The sequence below is a fragment of the Pseudophryne corroboree genome, chromosome 1 (genome assembly GCF_028390025.1).
Source record: "Pseudophryne corroboree isolate aPseCor3 chromosome 1, aPseCor3.hap2, whole genome shotgun sequence".
NCBI lineage: Eukaryota > Metazoa > Chordata > Amphibia > Anura > Myobatrachidae > Pseudophryne > Pseudophryne corroboree.
This window is the reverse complement of record NC_086444.1, coordinates 1,024,075,563-1,024,095,188: the sequence shown is the minus strand read 5'-3', so window position 1 is coordinate 1,024,095,188 and position 19,626 is coordinate 1,024,075,563. Positions and strand designations below refer to the sequence as shown.

Here is a 19,626-nt window from a genome sequence, read left to right as displayed (position 1 = left end):
CTTTCACACAAAACTTTGTAGCTTTACCCAAGCTCGAGCGACGTTTTTCAGTCGCTCGAGTGATCGTAGTATGATTGACAGAAAGTGGGTGTTTCTGGGCGACAACTCAGCGTTTTCAGGGAGTGTGCTAAAAAATGCAGGCGTGCCAAGCAAAAACGCAGGAGTGGCAGGATAAAACGGGGGAGTGGCTGGCCGAACGCAGAGCGTGTTTGTGACGTCAAACCAGGAACTAAACGGACTGAGCTGATTGCAATCTGTGAGTAGGTCTGGAGCTACTCAGAAACTGCAGCAAATTATTTAGTAGCAATTCTGCTAATCTTTCATTCGCTATTCTGCTAAACTAAGATACACTCCCAGAGGGCGGCGGCCTAGCGTGTGCAATGCTGCTAAAAGCAGCTAGCGAGCGAACAACTCGAAATGAGGGCCATTGTACACTGTCTAATAATCATTTATTCAGAATAGTGAATGGTTAAATATAGCAAAAAAGCAGACAACTAAAACAGAAAGAATATTCTCTGCATCCCCCTAAAAAGTGCTGTTTATGGCCTGTGGCTCCCACTGACTACATGGTAAATACATTTCCATGGTCAGCAAGTCTAGTAGAGGTCAAGTTAAGGTAAGTGACAGGTTTAGGATTGGTTAATCCTGTAACATGGCTAGCAGTTTATTAAAAATATCAGAAGCATAATATTCCCCAATGACGTCATGACTTCCTAGCACAGGCCAGGCCAACCTGTGGCTCTCCAGCTGTTGGAAAACTACACATACCAGCATGCCCTGCCAATGTTTTAGCATTCCATAATGACAAAACTGAAGCAGGGTATGCTGGGACTTGCAGTTTCACAACAGCTTGAGAGACACAGGTTGGCCAGGGCTTTCCTAGCAGATTGCCAGGCTGCATTTTCATGATCTGGGCTCACCATAAGGTTGCCCCAAGTGTATGCACTTTAATATTAAACTAGTGGCGGATGCAGCACAGTGCTCTGCACATACTTTCAATATAAAATATTAAAGAAACTGAGGTGCAGCTTGCTATAGGAAGTATTAATAATTACATAATAAAAGCCTTCCTGTAAATGAAAGAGCAATGTAATAAAATATGGCATTTCTTTTTTATTATGTGCACTCCTTATTATTTATGAGATTTTGTACTCACATTCCATCTTGGCGTGTGATTGTGTATCCATAGTTCGGGTAATGTAGAAATGACACATTAACTCCAATGAGTGGTGTTCCATCGGCTGTGAGAACCTGGCCTCGGATTACAGAAGCAAGGCTACAGAGAGAGAGAACACAAGACTTCAGGTTATGTATACACCTGCTGCCTGAGAGGTGATTCATGGTATAATTCCCCGCTTCACTACCTCAGGTGGTTCAGTGTGAAGTTCCTGCATTATAAAGCTGCCCAATGGTGAGCACCTCTAGCTGGAGCAGAAAAACACAATAAAATCCGTGTGGAGAAGTAACCTTTTCTAGATTAACCTTTTATCTCCTACCTCAGTGCTGAAGGGTCTGATAAAATGTATCCCTGCATATAAACCTTTTATTCCAACAGTGGCGCTTCATTTGCATTTGAAAAAGATTTATATTTCTGAAACTGCCTGAATGACTTAGAGAAAGAAATATCTGCAAGCGACTTATATACAGTCAAGTCAATGTCAATGAACTTTTTTGTTTAATAAAATAATCTGTTTTGTTCCTTTTGCATCCTGCTGCAGAGCTGACGCTTGCTAGAGAGTAGATACAGTACCATGCAGGCGAAGAGGAGCAGTGAGAGACTTATAATAAATACAGCGCTCAATAGGTCTAATAATATTACAGATTGTCTGACCAGAGTACTGTATGTTTGTTTCCTGTTCTGAAAGATGTCAATGTGACTTTGTAAACTACAGGTATCCGGTCTTTAGGTAGACAGCACTTAGGCCGACACTCATTAGGTCGAGCACTATCGGTCGACATGCATTAGGTCAACGTGGTATATATGTCGACATGGTCACTACGTTGGCATGGACATGGTCGACATGGAAAAAGGGTCAACATGAGTTTAAAAAAAAAAAAATCTCACTTTTTCATACTGTATGATCCATGAGCTCGGCACAATCGAAGCATGGTGAGCAAAGCGAGTCAATGCGAGGGGATACGGTGCACTAATTGGGGTTCCTTGTCACTTTATAAAGAAAACAACATGGAAAAAAACGTAAAAAACCTCATGTCGACCTTTTTCCATGTCGACCTAATGAGTGTTGACCTAGTCACTGTCGACCAATAGTGGTCATCCTAATGACTGTTGACCTAGTTACTGTCGACCCTATGATCCACACCCAAACTACATTTATGCCAGTGCCCCATAATATAGTGTATCGGTGGTGCCATCAGCCATTTAACCAATAGAAATGTAATCGTGTGTATATATTGTTATATTTAGTAGATTAGGATAGTTAGACCCCACATCTGACACAAACCTGGGACTGACACAGTATATTAAACATGGGTTCTACCTAGAGATGAGCGGGTTCGGTTTCTTTGAATCCGAACCCGCACGAACTTCACTTTTTTTTCCACGGGTCCGAGCGACTCGGATCTTCCCGCCTTGCTCGGTTAACCCGAGCGCGCCCGAACGTCATCATGACGCTGTCGGATTCTCGCGAGACTCGGATTCTATATAAGGAGCCGCGCGTCGCCGCCATTTTCACTCGTGCATTGAGATTGATAGGGAGAGGACGTGTCTGGCGTCCTCTCCATTAGAATAGAGATAGATAGATTAGATAGAGAGAGATTGTGCAGAGTCGCAGACAGAGTTAGTTTACCACAGTCAGTGACCAGTGCAGTTGCTAGTTAACTTTTATTTAATATAATATATCCGTTCACTTCTCTCTGCTATATCCGTTCTCTGCCTGAAAAAAAAAACGATACACAGCACAGTCAGTCACACAGTGTGACTCAGTCTGTGTGCACTCAGCTCAGCCCAGTGTGCTGCACAGTCATCAATGTATAAATTAAAAGCTTATAATTAATTGTGGGGGAGACTGGGGAGCACTGCAGGTTGTTAGCAGGAGCCAGGAGTACAATTATATTAATTAACAGTGCACACTTTTGCTGCAGGAGTGGTGACCAGTGCCTGACCACCAGTATAGTATTGTTGTATACTACTAATATCTCTTTAAATATCAACCAGTCTATATTAGCAGCAGACACAGTACAGTGCGGTAGTTCACGGCTGTGGCTACCTCTGTGTCGGCACACGGCAGGCAGTCCGTCCGACCAGAATTGTATTATTTATTATTATATACCTACCACCTAACCGTGGTTTTTTTTTCATTCTTTATACCGTCATAGTGTCATCCTAATTGTTACGAGTATACTACTATCTCTTTATCAACCAGTGTACAGTGCGGTAGTTCACGGCTGTGGCTACCTCTGTGTCGGCACACGGCAGGCAGTCCGTCCGACCAGAATTGTATTATTTATTATTATATACCTACCACCTAACCGTGGTTTTTTTTTCATTCTTTATACCGTCATAGTGTCATCCTAATTGTTACGAGTATACTACTATCTCTTTATCAACCAGTGTACAGTGCGGTAGTTCACGGCTGTGGCTACCTCTGTGTCGGCACACGGCAGGCAGTCCGTCCGACCAGAATTGTATTATTTATTATTATATACCTACCACCTAACCGTGGTTTTTTTTTCATTCTTTATACCGTCATAGTGTCATCCTAATTGTTACGAGTATACTACTATCTCTTTATCAACCAGTGTACAGTGCGGTAGTTCACGGCTGTGGCTACCTCTGTGTCGGCACACGGCAGGCAGTCCGTCCGACCAGAATTGTATTATTTATTATTATATACCTACCACCTAACCGTGGTTTTTTTTTCATTCTTTATACCGTCATAGTGTCATCCTAATTGTTACGAGTATACTACTATCTCTTTATCAACCAGTGTACAGTGCGGTAGTTCACGGCTGTGGCTACCTCTGTGTCGGCAGTCGGCAGGCAGTCCGTCCATCCATAATTGTATTATTATTATAATATATACCACCTAACTGTGGTTTTTTTTGCATTCTTTATACCGTCGTCATAGTGTCATACTAGTTGTTACGAGTATACTACTATCTCTTTATCAACCAGTGTACAGTGCGGTAGTTCACGGCTGTGGCTACCTCTGTGTCGGCAGTCGGCAGGCAGTCCGTCCATCCATAATTGTATTATTATTATAATATATACCACCTAACCGTGTTTTTTTTTTCATTCTTTATACCGTCGTCATAGTGTCATACTAGTTGTTACGAGTATACTACTATCTCTTTATCAACCAGTGTACAGTGCGGTAGTTCACGGCTGTGGCTACCTCTGTGTCGGCAGTCGGCAGGCAGTCCGTCCATCCATAATTGTATTATTATTATAATATATACCACCTAACCGTGGTTTTTTTATACCACCTAACCGTGGCAGTCCGTCCATAATTGTATACTAGTATCCAATCCATCCATCTCCATTGTTTACCTGAGGTGCCTTTTAGTTCTGCCTATAAAATATGGAGAACAAAAAAGTTGAGGTTCCAAAATTAGGGAAAGATCAAGATCCACTTCCACCTCGTGCTGAAGCTGCTGCCACTAGTCATGGCCGAGACGATGAAATGCCAGCAACGTCGTCTGCCAAGGCCGATGCCCAATGTCATAGTACAGAGCATGTCAAATCCAAAACACCAAATATCAGTAAAAAGCCTCTTTTTTTCTTTGCGTCATGTGCTGTTTGGGGAGGGTTTTTTGGAAGGGACATCCTGCGTGACACTGCAGTGCCACTCCTAGATGGGCCCGGTGTTTGTGTCGGCCACTAGGGTCGCTAATCTTACTCACACAGCTACCTCATTGCGCCTCTTTTTTTCTTTGCGTCATGTGCTGTTTGGGGAGGGTTTTTTGGAAGGGACATCCTGCGTGACACTGCAGTGCCACTCCTAGATGGGCCCGGTGTTTGTGTCGGCCACTAGGGTCGCTTATCTTACTCACACAGCGACCTCGGTGCAAATTTTAGGACTAAAAATAATATTGTGAGGTGTGATGTGTTCAGAATAGGCTGAAAATGAGTGTAAATTATGTTTTTTGAGGTTAATAATACTTTGGGATCAAAATTACCCCCAAATTCTATGATTTAAGCAGTTTTTTAGGGTTTTTTGAAAAAAACACCCGAATCCAAAACACACCCGAATCCGACAAAAAAAATTCGGTGAGGTTTTGCCAAAACGCGGTCGAACCCAAAACACGGCCGCGGAACCGAACCCAAAACCAAAACACAAAACCCGAAAAATTTCCGGCGCTCATCTCTAGAACTTCTACCTGCATTGCAGCTTTTCACACGACACTTTGGTCTCAGGAAAATGCCAGTCTTCAGCTTTCTCACTAAACCTATATCTTGACTTTTCAGTGACTGTTCACAGTGCATTCAACATGGCGGATGATCTTTTATTGTGCCTGTACCATGATTTGTCTTGTATCACTTCTCCTCAAATGGACAGAAGCTCTTTCACTTCAGAATCTTGACAATTCTCCATTGCTGCTTTAGTGCAGCTTGTATTTAACATCAAATTACTTTACCTCAAATTGGCCAATGAGGTTCCTTGGTTATAGCCCAGGTACAGTAACCAGGCCCCCCTTTCATACCATAACCAACCATGGCCAGACCCAGTATAATCCCAGGTCATAGCCAGGGGAACGGACCAGGAATGGATAACATGTGTCAACCCATCCACAACAATACATGACCAGGGTTTCCTGAAGTGCTTGTCTCAGTGAAAAAAAGGGACCTAGTGCAAACCACAAAATATAATAATTTACCCAGGAGGAGATGTATTAAGGCTTGGCGAGAGATAAAGTACTACTGCTGGGCATACACTGTCTGATAAAATGCCTGTCAGACTGACATTTTATCAGACATTATTTATAGACAACTCTGATAGAGAACTCTAATAGAGAGCGCAAAAATATATAATAAAAACAATTTATTATTCTACACAACATATATTTGTATTCAATTGAACATATATATCAGAGCTAGAGAGCCACAACCCAATCAAAAGAGATCCTAAATCATATAATATACACCATATAATTGATATGTAGTATATTGGGATAGAAATGTTGATACAGTCCCTTTTCAATTCTGTAGTAATGACTCCGGTATTATCTGTCAGGAATCGACTCACCACGGTGACATCTGTCCGCCGCTGCGGACTCCGTCCTGGGTCCCTGCGTTCATCTGTCGTCCGCGTCTCTGCCATCGGACGCCATCCTGGGCCTGGGAGCGCTCCTGTGATAGCGGGCGTGTAGCACGCCGCGTTCCCGCTAGGCCGCGGCATGGGCGCCGCCATGACAGCCTCCAGCAGTCAGCATACGGCGGCCAATCCGGTGCTTGGCCGCACCCACTTTTCCTCACTCCACCAATGACTGTGTAACAAGGGGTATATATGAAGCTGCAGGATCAGTCTGCAGGCATCCTGAACTTTGTGTCACTCCTGCGACTCATGTGTAAGGATCTGGTTCCTGTTTCCTCCGTGTACCTGGATACCTACCTGCTGTTCCGTGTTCCTGGCTATCTACTTAAGACTCTGTACTCCTGGTTACTTCTCACAGCTCCGTGGAACTACAAGCCCCAGCAATACCTGCTTCCATCTACAGGCTTCACACTCACCACCATCTCTGTGTGCTTCAGCCTAGCAGTAGAGACTGACTCCAGGTGTGTTCCATCTCTCCACCTGTGATGCAGCTTGCATGCTGCCAGTGCCTCATCACCTGCACTGTGGACATAGTCAGACTCCTGCCTCTGCTACCAGGTTTGCCATACAACACCATCTCTGCTGGTTCCATGTTTTAATCTGCTCTGGTTCCCATACCAGAATATTCTCTGCCAAGTTATCACTCATCTGTTATCATCACTACCGGTTATCATTTCATCAGTCACCATTCATTCTGTTACCATAGACTTTCAGCTGCCACGCTGTATAATTGACATTTGCATTTCCTACTGTTATTTTCTGCTGCCGTTTTGTGAACCATCTGTCTAATAAATATCATTGCGCTCATGCGCAGAAACATAATCCAGCCTCCTCGTTTTCTCCCATCCACCTCCACTGACCCACTAGCGCCCCCTCCGGGGACACAGACAAAACCAAGTCTGACAGTAAGTTCAGGATCGATGGACTCGGACGGTGGACGGAGTGTGGGGTCAGAGGCCTTGCAAAATCTGGTCTCCCGTTTGGATGGTCAAGAGGCTGCGCAACAGCAGATGTTCCAGTTCCTGCAAGGGATGTCCTCCCGGATAGATACACTACAGCAATCCCTGCCTAGTGTACACACTCCTACAGTTCCTGTTACTCCAGCACCTGCCAGTACTGTGAGTCCTTCTATGCCGGCTGCATCAGCTCCAGTGTCACGTCTGCACCTGCCCGTGCCAAGCAAGTATGATGGCAGCCCAAAGTTATGTCGCGGGTTTCTCAACCAATGTGAAATCCAGTTTGAATTGTTGTCACATAATTTCCCCACGTCAAGATCCAAGGTTGCCTACATCATCTCTACTTTCTGGATCTGCTTTGAGTTGGGTGTCTCCTCTGTGGGAACGTGCCGACCCTCTGATTAACAACTATGCAGAATTCGTGTCAACCTTCAGACGGATCTTTGACGAGCCTGGTCGTGCAACATCAGCTTCTGCCGACCTAATCCAACTTCGTCAAGGTACCCGTAGTATGGGACAATATGTCATCCAGTTCCAGACGTTGGCCGCAGAGATTCAGTGGAACAATCAAGCCCTGGTAGCAGCTTTCTGGCATGGACTCTCTGATCGGATCAAGGACGAACTGGCAACCCGCGATCTTCCTGTACAATTGTCCGATTTAATTTCCTTGTGCATCAAGTTGGACTCTCGCATCCGCGAACGCAACAATGAACGTGCTCGGAGTGAGCCACGCAGATCAAGGATGATACCTTCCGTACAGTTCCAGTCTCCACCTTCTGATGAGCCTATGCAAATAAATAGGTCCCGCCTAACTCCTGAGGAGCGGTCAAGAAGACTTCGTGAGAGACTATGTCTTTATTGTGCGGCTGCAGGTCACCAGATTAATTCCTGCACAGTGCGTTCGGGAAACGCCAGATCCTGACTTGTAAAGGAGGAGTCAAGTTGGGATCTTCTAGACAAGCTCCTTCTAATCAAGACCTTATCCTTCCTGTGACTTTAGAGACTTCAGTTGGGCTTCAGTCTGCATCAGCATTAGTGGACTGTGGAGCCGCAGGAAATTTCATCACCCAAGCTGCGGTAAATAAATTTTGCTTGCCTGTATGTGAACTTTCTTACCCAGTCTACATTACCGCCGTGGATGGTAGCCGAATCTCCAAGGGGAATATTTCTCACCAAACTGCACCAGTGGTTTTGGGAGTTGGGTTCCTACACTCAGAATTAATAAAGTTCTTAGTCATTCCTCAAGCCACCCAGGAGATCGTTTTGGGCATGCCCTGGCTCCAGCTACACAATCCACAGTTTGACTGGTCAACGTTACAACTTACTTCATGGGGTTCACATTGCCATCAGTCCTGTTTAGCCCAAGTTTGTCCAATCAAGTCTACTGAAGTAAAAACCCAGTCAAGTCTTCCTGCGGCTTATCAAGATTTCTCTGATGTCTTCAGTGAAAAAGCCGCGGATGTCCTGCCGCCCCATAGAGAATGGGATTGTCCCATCGATCTCCTTCCTGGCAAGAAGCCACCTAGGGGGCGTACCTACCCGTTATCTGTTCCCGAAACTGAAGCGATGAGCGACTACATCAGGGAGAATTTACAGAAGGGATTCATTCGTCCTTCATCATCACCCGCTGGTGCAGGCTTCTTCTTTGTTAAAAAGAAGGATGGAGGACTGCATCCATGCATTGACTACCGGGGTCTCAATGACATTACCATTAAAAATAGTTATCCATTACCACTCATTACCGAATTATTTGACAGAGTTAAAGGAGCCCGCATCTTCACCAAGCTAGATCTCCGCGGTGCCTACAACCTCATCAGAATCCGGAGTGGTGACGAATGGAAGACAGCTTTTAACACTCGAGATGGTCATTACGAGTACCTGGTAATGCCATTCGGGTTGAGTAATGCCCCAGCAGTGTTCCAACACTTTGTGAACGAAATCTTCCGTGACGTTCTGTATAAATACCTCGTTGTTTATCTGGATGATATCCTCATCTTCTCCCAAGATCTTCCCTCTCATCGTCTACAAGTCCGTGAAGTCTTCCGACGTCTTCGTGAGAACCGGCTCTACGGTAAACTATCCAAGTGTACCTTTGAAGTTTCCTCTATACCCTTCCTGGGATATATAATTTCCGGATCGGATCTCCAGATGGACCCGACAAAGTTGGAAGCCATTGCCAATTGGTCCATTCCAAATTCTCTCAAGTCTATTCAGCGGTTCCTGGGATTTGCCAACTACTATAGGAAATTTATTCGGGGATTCTCCACTCTCATCGCTCCTATTACCAACTTAACTCGGAAAGGGGCAGACCATTCCAACTGGTCAGAAGAGGCTTTAGCGGCCTTCCAGAAAATCAAGCTGGCCTTTATGTCTGCTCCAGTTCTGTCCCAGCCAGATGTAAACAGACCGTTCGAGTTGGAGGTGGATGCCTCTACAGTTGGAGTTGGAGCTGTTCTCTCCCAGAAGGGAACTGATGGGAAAATCCACCCCTGTGGATTTTATTCTCATAAATTCCTCCCTGCAGAAGCTAACTATTCCGTTGGAGATCAAGAACTACTGGCGATTAAGCTGGCCCTCGAGGAATGGAGGTATCTCCTGGAAGGGGCCAAACATCCGTTCAACATCTACACGGATCATAAAAATCTGCTATATTTAAAGGCAGCCCAGTGCCTTAATCCTCGCCAGTCCAGGTGGGCTATGTTTTTCTCACGTTTTAACTTTAAGCTTCATTTCCGCCCAGGTTCGCAGAATGTTAAAGCTGACGCCTTATCCCGATCTATGGAATCCGTAGAGGAAACGTCTGACTCAGTTCCACATTCCATCCTGAGTCCAGTGGTATTTGCTGCATCTCAAGTCTCCCCAGCTCCTCCTCCTGGTAAGACTTTTGTTTCCCCAGAACTCCGTCCCAAGTTGCTGTCTTGGGCCCATCAATCCAAGTTCACTGGTCATCCCGGTGTTCTGAAAACCTTCAAGTTCCTCTCTGAGACATACTGGTGGCCAAAGATGAAAGCTGACATCAAGGATTTCGTGGCATCCTGTCCTAAGTGTGTGCAGCACAAGACTCCTCGTCAGTCTCCAGCAGGTCAGTTACAACCATTGTCTGTTCCTAGTCGCCCTTGGTCACACCTGTCCATGGACTTTATCTCCGACCTTCCTCCTTCTCAAGGATACAATACCATCTGGGTTGTAGTGGAAAGATTTACCAAGATGGCCCATTTTGTTCCTCTCCAGGGTCTCCCTTCTGCCCCAAAACTCGCCCAAATCTTCCTACGGGAGATTTTCCGCTTACATGGTCTACCCTCAGAAATAATATCCGACCGAGGTGTACAGTTTGTAGCGAGGTTTTGGAGGGCTCTCTGTTCTGCCATGCAGGTTAAACTGAAGTTCTCGTCATCTTACCACCCTCAGACGAATGGGCAGACAGAGAGGGTAAATCAAGAACTAGAGACATTTTTAAGGTTGTATGTTTCATCTTCTCAGGATGACTGGTTTGATCTGCTCCCATGGGCCGAGTTTGCCCACAACTTCCGCTACCACACTGCTACTGAGACAACTCCATTCTTTGCAGTGTATGGGCAACATCCTCGTGTTCCAGATTTCCAAGAACTCCCTCACATGGATGTTCCTGCTGCCACTACTGCCCTGAGTCAGTTTTCTTCAATCTGGAGGAAGATTCACACTTCTCTCAAAAAGGCCTCCAGCCGGTATAAATACTTTGCTGATCGCAAAAGACGTGCAGTTCCTAGCCTGAAACCTGGGGACAGGGTTTGGCTGTCTACCCGGAACCTCCGTCTTAGGGTCCCGTCTATGAAATTTGCACCACGTTTCATTGGTCCCTTTCCTGTCGAAAGAGTCATCAACCCTGTGGCCTACAAGCTGAAGTTACCACCTTCTCTGCGAATACCTAATGCTTTTCATGTTTCTCTCCTCAGACCTTTAGTCCTGAATCGTTTCCAAAGAGCTCTTCCAGTTGGTCCCAAAGTTCGAACTCAGCGGGGCGTGGAGTTCGAGATTGGCAAGATTCTGGATTCCCGTTGCCGGTATGGACGTCTTCAATACCTTGTCGATTGGTCCGGTTATGGCCCAGAGGAGAGAAGTTGGGTAAATTCGTTGGATGTCCATGCTCCGAGGTTGGTCCGTGTCTTCCATAACACTCATCCTTCCAAGCCACGTGGGTGTTCGGTGCCCACCCTTAAAGGGGGGGGTACTGTCAGGAATCGACTCACCACGGTGACATCTGTCCGCCGCTGCGGACTCCGTCCTGGGTCCCTGCGTTCATCTGTCGTCCGCGTCTCTGCCATCGGACGCCATCCTGGGCCTGGGAGCGCTCCTGTGATAGCGGGCGTGTAGCACGCCGCGTTCCCGCTAGGCCGCGGCATGGGCGCCGCCATGACAGCCTCCAGCAGTCAGCATACGGCGGCCAATCCGGTGCTTGGCCGCACCCACTTTTCCTCACTCCACCAATGACTGTGTAACAAGGGGTATATATGAAGCTGCAGGATCAGTCTGCAGGCATCCTGAACTTTGTGTCACTCCTGCGACTCATGTGTAAGGATCTGGTTCCTGTTTCCTCCGTGTACCTGGATACCTACCTGCTGTTCCGTGTTCCTGGCTATCTACTTAAGACTCTGTACTCCTGGTTACTTCTCACAGCTCCGTGGAACTACAAGCCCCAGCAATACCTGCTTCCATCTACAGGCTTCACACTCACCACCATCTCTGTGTGCTTCAGCCTAGCAGTAGAGACTGACTCCAGGTGTGTTCCATCTCTCCACCTGTGATGCAGCTTGCATGCTGCCAGTGCCTCATCACCTGCACTGTGGACATAGTCAGACTCCTGCCTCTGCTACCAGGTTTGCCATACAACACCATCTCTGCTGGTTCCATGTTTTAATCTGCTCTGGTTCCCATACCAGAATATTCTCTGCCAAGTTATCACTCATCTGTTATCATCACTACCGGTTATCATTTCATCAGTCACCATTCATTCTGTTACCATAGACTTTCAGCTGCCACGCTGTATAATTGACATTTGCATTTCCTACTGTTATTTTCTGCTGCCGTTTTGTGAACCATCTGTCTAATAAATATCATTGCGCTCATGCGCAGAAACATAATCCAGCCTCCTCGTTTTCTCCCATCCACCTCCACTGACCCACTAGCGCCCCCTCCGGGGACACAGACAAAACCAAGTCTGACATTATCCAGATGAAAAAGGAGTTCCTTAATGTCCAAGACAAGTATTAAACAGCTGAGTCCCGGTTATTGTATAAAATGCCTATTATGCTGTAAATTTTGCCCATTCGATGGTGCCAGTATTAGTGCAATGATGCGCAATATTTCACCAAAGGAAAAGTACCTTTTACTTATTAATCAACGTAATTTATAACACCCCTCTGCCGTTGTTAGGGTATATTCTCACCATACGTGCTGTTCCTATTGCCGTGTCTTATTGTGCAAGGACTAAGCGGCTGTAGCGGCTGTGGATGTTTAACGTTGGTGCCCGGTCCTATCGCACAAGGTCCAAACGGCACTTGAAGAAGTGGCAGTAAGCTGGGCTGTGAATAACAATCGGTGAGGCGCACCTATATCCGCGCTGGCAATCTTTGATATAGCTGGATAAAAATGTCCTGGATGTGGGGAAAGTGGTATTGCGGCTCCGTATCTCAGACCCTTGACGCGTTTCTCCGACTTAGCTAGTGTTGGTTTCTTCAGAAGGTATGTAATACATATCAATTATATGGTGTATATTATATGATTTAGGATCTCTTTTGATTGGGTTGTGGCTCTCTAGCTCTGATATATATGTTCAATTGAATACAAATATATGTTGTGTAGAATAATAAATTGTTTTTATTATTATATATTTTTGCGCTCTCTATTAGAGTTCTCTATCAGAGTTGTCTATAAATAATTTTGGTACTTTAGGTATAACAGAATACCTTCTGAGAGCAGCATTTTAATAATTATTAATAGTGTGGTTTTATATACTAAAGCGCCTGTATTGATTTTCCAATATAGGATTATCTTTTAACTAATTTTATCAGACATCCTGACTCCCAGAGTATCTCACACGTATTGGCCACGATATCTGCATTTCTACACTCTAAAGGAACAGGGGAAATGTCTGTCGGTCAGCCACTGTAGTGCATTCCTGATGCAGCGGACTTGTGACTTTAAAATATTGCATCGGATGAAAATGTTGGATTGTTTTGGATCGGTCCAGCACATATTAGGCGGATAGCTCAGATAAATATACGGTGTATGCCCAGCATAACCAATCAGCTCCTGTCATTTTTCAAACAAAGCTTGTAAGATGGCAGATGCTGAATGGTTAGTACTTTATCTCTCTCCACCTTATCTTTCTCTAAGGTTTGATACATCTACCCCCCCAGGCTCTACCATAAATCCAAGACAACAGCTTATAGCTAGCATGTCGCTCCTTAAACAGCATGCTCTTTAACCACTTGCTGGCTTAAATGTATGGGATACGACCGCAGCCATGAGTGCGTTACCTGACCTGGTCGTATCTCATATGTCGGTGCTGCCCTTCTGCTTCCTCCGGCTGTTGTGCAGAACAGATTTCCTCCTGCTGCTGCAGCCCCAAAAATTGTGCTCCAGAATGCTTTTCGAACAGCAACCTGGGGCTCGTGCGCCCATACCAAATAAAATGGGGTAAATGGGGGTGACATATTTTGCCACTGGGGGGGGGGGGGATATATTAATAGAAAATAAAATACTTTAAAACAACACATGGGGAAGGGTGGGGACTTCACTGGATCCCAATGACATTGGGAGTGAGGGTGGGTGCTTCTCCAGGGGATCTACAATTATAGACATGCGGCCGCACGTGCACTTCCAGCGTGGCTAGACTTGCCTGGGCGCGCCGGGCTGTGACTATTGCCGCACCAATGGAAAGTGAATGGCCATGGGTACGGCAAATATTCATGTGCACGCTAGGTGTACGTGCGTATCACGGGGGGTGGGGATCTTATGCCACTAGAGGGAATGTTTCTGATGGGTGGTGTGAAATATTACAATGGGGGCCTATGGACACGGGAGTGGGGGGTAGGGTGCAAAAACACCTCCTATGTATATATTTTTTAAACAAAATATTTGTACATTGTAAACTTTATTAAATGAAAATAAACTACAATTTTTGTGTTGTTTTGGAGAAAACAAAATGGTCAGTTAAGTGGTTAAGTTCTCTGTACAGAACCTTCACACGTAAGGAATATGCAAAAGCCTGCAGAGTTATTACAATCTCAGAGGCTAATATCGCCTAATGAAAGGCATGGTACAAAATGATTAGTCCATCTATTTACAGTAGCTATGAAATCTGTCACAAATGTATAACCCTTCAGTTTCCACATGTCAAATATCTGGCACTTGCACAGAGAAAAGTATTCCTCCAATTAATTCTGCTGCAATTGGTACATCTGCTGGGAGCAGGAACAGAAGAGATTTAGAGGGGGCAATAAGGAACATTTGTGCAACAACTTTTAATCAACTGCTGTGCCTAACTGCATTAATACTGTTAAATTACCTCAGACCCAGGAGTTCTAGTGTAAATCATCTTCTTTCACTCAGCAGGACACTAGGCACCTGCTCTCAGTTACTGCTACTATTTTACATCATTACCGCCTCAGTAGAACACCAGTCAGGCGGATTATGAAATCACTGCTTCATAATGAATTTTTTCCTTGCAATTTATATTAATAAAAAAGGAGGAGCAAACATATAAAAAAAATATGAAAATAAACACACTTTGGAATATTAAAGGACAATTCCGTCATAATTTTGAAACTAAGTATTCAGTTAATATTGGATTTTTTTTCACATTCAGAATAAATCAGACAGATGTCATTAGCACCTTGTGCGGTGCTTGCATCGAGAGGCTGGGAATGGAATACTTTCTGCTACATGGACATATGGAACTAAATGCGCTGAACAAAACAATGAAAACAAAAAAGGAAAAAACATTCAAGCAGACTTTGAAAAATATGTGTGAAGAGCAGAAAGATTGAGGACAGCCAGCATTTGAATAAACACTATACAATAATACTTCAACTGTGCTTAAAATGAAATGACACCTACAATTATTATGTACTCTTGGGACTTTTAGTACAGAAGAAGTATACTTCTCTACTTCAGTGCTATAATAGGAGTAATGTAGCCTGGGTAGGCAAACAGTGGCATATTACATTAGGAGGGGGTTAGAGACAGTTAGTGGGGTGCACATGGGCCTCTGGGAACAGGGGGGCCTACACCGCTCATGCTGCACCCATTTCTTCCAATACTTACCTCTTCAGAGTCCTGGCTTGGCAGTGCTGCAAAATCACCAGGACAATGGCGTGATACCCATTTTTCTGACATTTTGCTCCAGCACAGTAGGGAAATCACTGGGAAAATGGCCACCGTGCCAATCAACAGGCGCAGTAGACTCTGGCACAGTGCCGGAGCATTCTAGTGCAACTAAAGCTCTGCCACTTAAGGCCCCCATACACTAGTACGATTTGGCCCTTTTCTACACGATTTCGACCCATCGGGTCGGTAAATCTCGTCAAAAAAAGTGTCAAATCATATGTCATTTACTTCCGTTTCCTATCCGAGGCGCGGTCTCGTGCGCATTGAATCGGATCCAGAGATTGTCACTGCTGCACCATGGATACACCGTATCCCGGAGCAGTGAATGGGATCGCATTCGAAACACTGTATGCAAAATTACAGCATACGATGTATCGTATGCGATATAGCCGCCGGTGGGGTGTTGCCGAGGTATCGCATGCTAGACTGCATGGGATACCTCGGCTTAAGGTATGGCCACCTTTAGACAGGAGGGTGCCCGAAGGGAGACTGCACATGCGCCCCCTCCTCTGAAAATACGCCCCTGGGAGGTGGTACTGAAGGCCAAACACAGAGCCTTGTGGGATGGGGTGACTGGTCTTGTGTGATATCTTCTGGAGAGCCACTGACACACTCTCTTTATGTGTCTCTGTGGATGAGCATGGTACTTCGCTTTGACATACATTTTGCATCACACATCTGCTAAAGGAATACATCAATGTTCTGTAACATCTTTCCTTTTGTTTTGTTGCTAAACAATGACTTATTGGAAGGGGGGGGGGGGGCAATAAGGTGCCTAGGGGTGGCCTGTCCCCTAAATCTGCCCCTGGTGCTACTACTCTGAATCTTGGGTTTTTCTTTTTTTATACTAATTCTATAAGCTGGTGTACTATTGATGTGCACAAAGTGACTGGCAGGCCTGAAAGTGGCAGATCCCCCTTTACACTGCAATAAGTTTGTTTGGCCAGACTTCACCCAGCAATTTATTTTGGGTTCTGGTTTTATTTTGGATGCACATTTCCAATGCAGAAATCATCGCATGGTAATGTGTCAAGTCTACTTCACTCTTCTGTCAAGAGTATGAAGACGAAGCCAATGTGATTCCATGTCCACATATTTAATATTTAATTCTGCAATTCACTATGCAATAAAGGGATTCATTCATAACATGATCTTATTATTTTAGGTTATATTTAAGTATTTTTCCAGTTTGCTGGCTAAATAAATGATTCTAATACGATAAACTCACACATCAGCTTATTTATGTATAATTAGGAGATGTTTACTACTAGCATTTTTTTCCATTATGGAAAAGTTTAACAATGCTTTTTTGTAAAGTGGTGACGTGTTGATAAAGCTGTTGAAAATCACCTAAAAAAAAAAACCTCTAGCTGTTATTCTGCACATATTGTTAGTCCCACTGACAGCTTTACCTTTTATTGAAAGGGTTGTCTCCAGGTATGACATGGGTGCTGTCAGGTCCTGTGAGGAAGCTGATCCTATCGTAGAAAGACCTGGCAGCCTGCTGGGACGGTGACTGCTGGCTCTGGCTGATAATGTCCTGTGGATCAGGTAGACCTCGGCAATACGGCTGATTCTGGCAGGAGCTCTGCAAGCAGCAGTCTGGGTCCATACAGTCGATTAAGCCATCTGCCAGAAGAAAGCAACTTTATTGAATTTATACTCATCACGATTATGTCTTCTTTACTTTATTAACGCTTTCAGTGCTCCGCCGTGTCCAAGATCGGACACACCGCCTATCGTTTAGATAGCTGGCCAAATAGAAACGCAACATTGAGCAGAGAATGCTCTCACCGAGGAAGGCTAAGCTGCTTTTATACATGTCACCAGGAGAAAAATGCAAGCGGATAGTTCCAATTTGACTTTACGCTGTTTAAAAGATATGTGACTGTTTGAGATGGATGTAACCACACAGAGAAATCTGTTGGAGTGTCAGTATTCTGCAAGAGCCAAATTAAATTAAACACTTACACGAGTCCATGCTCAAAGGCTGATATAGTACAGCTACTGGAATAGATCATCACTTACTGTTGGTCGGATGTGAATTAGATGTGCAGAGTTTAATAACTATTATCAGTCGGAGCATCAGCAGGGCTGTGTCAGCAAGAGTGATACAGACCTGTCATATGCCCACTAATTTTACTTACTAATGTTCTCATTCCAAAAACCCCTGTTTGATATGTAGCCATCTGAAACCGCTATTCTGGCTGACGCTTTTAGGACTATAAATAGAAAATGTAACAGAAATTATTGAAACCACACTATAGTTCTCAGATGAAATATAACAAGACCTCTTTAGTGTGACATCAAATGGTACCTGCAGAAATATCTGTCAGCTATAATAATGCCCGCATCCCCCTACCCTGCTGGCATGCAATCACAAGTGACTGCCATGTATCCAATCCATGGAAATATGAAATATCCCTATAGGCCTTCCCCTAAAGTGATATAAAGTAGCACTTTGTGATTTATTACAAAATAACGCTCACATATTCTCCTGGGCAAGACTGGGTATGTTTCCAGGGGGAAAAGTACTTGCATTTAGTAATTCATCTTTGTTAGTTTATAAAAAGCAAATGTACATCTGGCATGTAGTGTGTGGGTCATAAAAACTGCATGAGATTGACACATTCTGAACTAATCAGCTGGAAATGCATTTTTTTTTACAAGCCTCTCTGCTGACATCAATCAGTGGAAGGATCTCATTTTCCCCAGCCAAGATGCAGGGACATACTGTTTGTTATTTTTGTGTGGAGTTTATCAGCAACTTGCCCAAGCGAATGACGGATGGTTATGAATCTGGCTCTTTATAACTGGAGAAAATATTTCTCATTCTTTCTCTGCACGTCAGTAGTCTCTATTATCTAGTATAACTAACAGAAACCACTCGCCCGGCCAAGCGGAGCACAAGTGGAACTCTACTCTGGCATACTGCTAGGTCATACTCCATTTATTTAACCCATTGGGATGGACTGAAAGGCACACTGTACCCTGGAACAAGGGTCGCTCACATGAGAATATAGAAATGAGTGCTTAGTGTACACTTAGAAACTGGTACGCCCCTCCATTCACAGTGACAACAAAACACACCTTATTATAACCAACACACTATGAGGTTGAGGTAGGAAGCAGTGAGAAGAGAGGAGAAGTAGGCCAGTGGTGAAGCTCTCTCTAGCAAACAATAAGCTTTACTCTATCATTTTATACAATGTACTTGATAAATGTTACCTCAAAGCTAACTGGTTGCTATGGCAACTGCTTACCTTCTCTACTGTTTTCACTGCTTGATAAATCAACCCCCATGTCCCAAAATGAATCAATGGTAACTATATGAGAAACAATCCTACTGTAGATTACAGTACCAAACTGACTGTTATAACACAGGATTGATATTAGTAATGTGCCTATTTTTATATAACATTGTTATAAGCAGCAACGTAGTCAAGACATCTGATAGGCCCTGATAATAGGGGGTGTGGCCATGCATGTAGGTAAGGGACAGAATGGAAGTAATGGCAGAGAATTGTTAGCAAGGCAATAGTGAAATTCCCCTTACATGCTGAATTGCTATTGGTGGAGTGTGGAGTATGTGGAGAGAGATAAAAAATGAGATAATACTAGAGTTAATTGAGATTTGGCGCTGCAGAATCCTTATCACATCATAAAAATAAAGGACAATAATAATAATAGATGTCGTTCTCGTTTACCCCCCCCCCCCCCCCCCCCCAAAAAAAAAAAAAAAAAAACTAAAATTGTGACTATATGCAAGGCATCATCTATCTTAATATACTTGTGAACAAAAAAAAGTTTTGCTTAAACACACACACACACACACACACACGCATATTAAAGTGGTGAGCAACAAAGAAATCACCAATCAGTATCAGCGGAGCAAACAGTCAATAACAACTGGTTCCTTAAGGGGAGTACACACGGAGAGATCCATTCTTAAAATCTAAGCAATCTGACTATATTGCTTAGATTTTAAGCACGGATCTCTCATGTGTATGCCCCCCAGCGATAGCGAA

The 19,626-nt window shown here is 44.4% G+C and overlaps 1 protein-coding gene across 15 annotated transcripts in view; it reads right to left on the bottom strand.

Moving 5' to 3' along the window:
• TENM3 (teneurin transmembrane protein 3) overlaps positions 1–19,626 on the bottom strand; it is a 1,613,133-nt gene that overhangs the window by 156,228 nt on the left and 1,437,279 nt on the right. For all 15 annotated transcript variants that reach the window (XM_063920671.1, XM_063920672.1, XM_063920674.1 and 12 more), the window contains 2 exons: positions 17,011–17,227; positions 1,157–1,276 (listed from right to left, as the gene is read on the bottom strand). In XM_063920671.1, the coding sequence (XP_063776741.1) occupies positions 1,157–1,276; positions 17,011–17,227 (337 nt within the window). The remainder of the gene's footprint in view (positions 1–1,156; positions 1,277–17,010; positions 17,228–19,626) is intronic.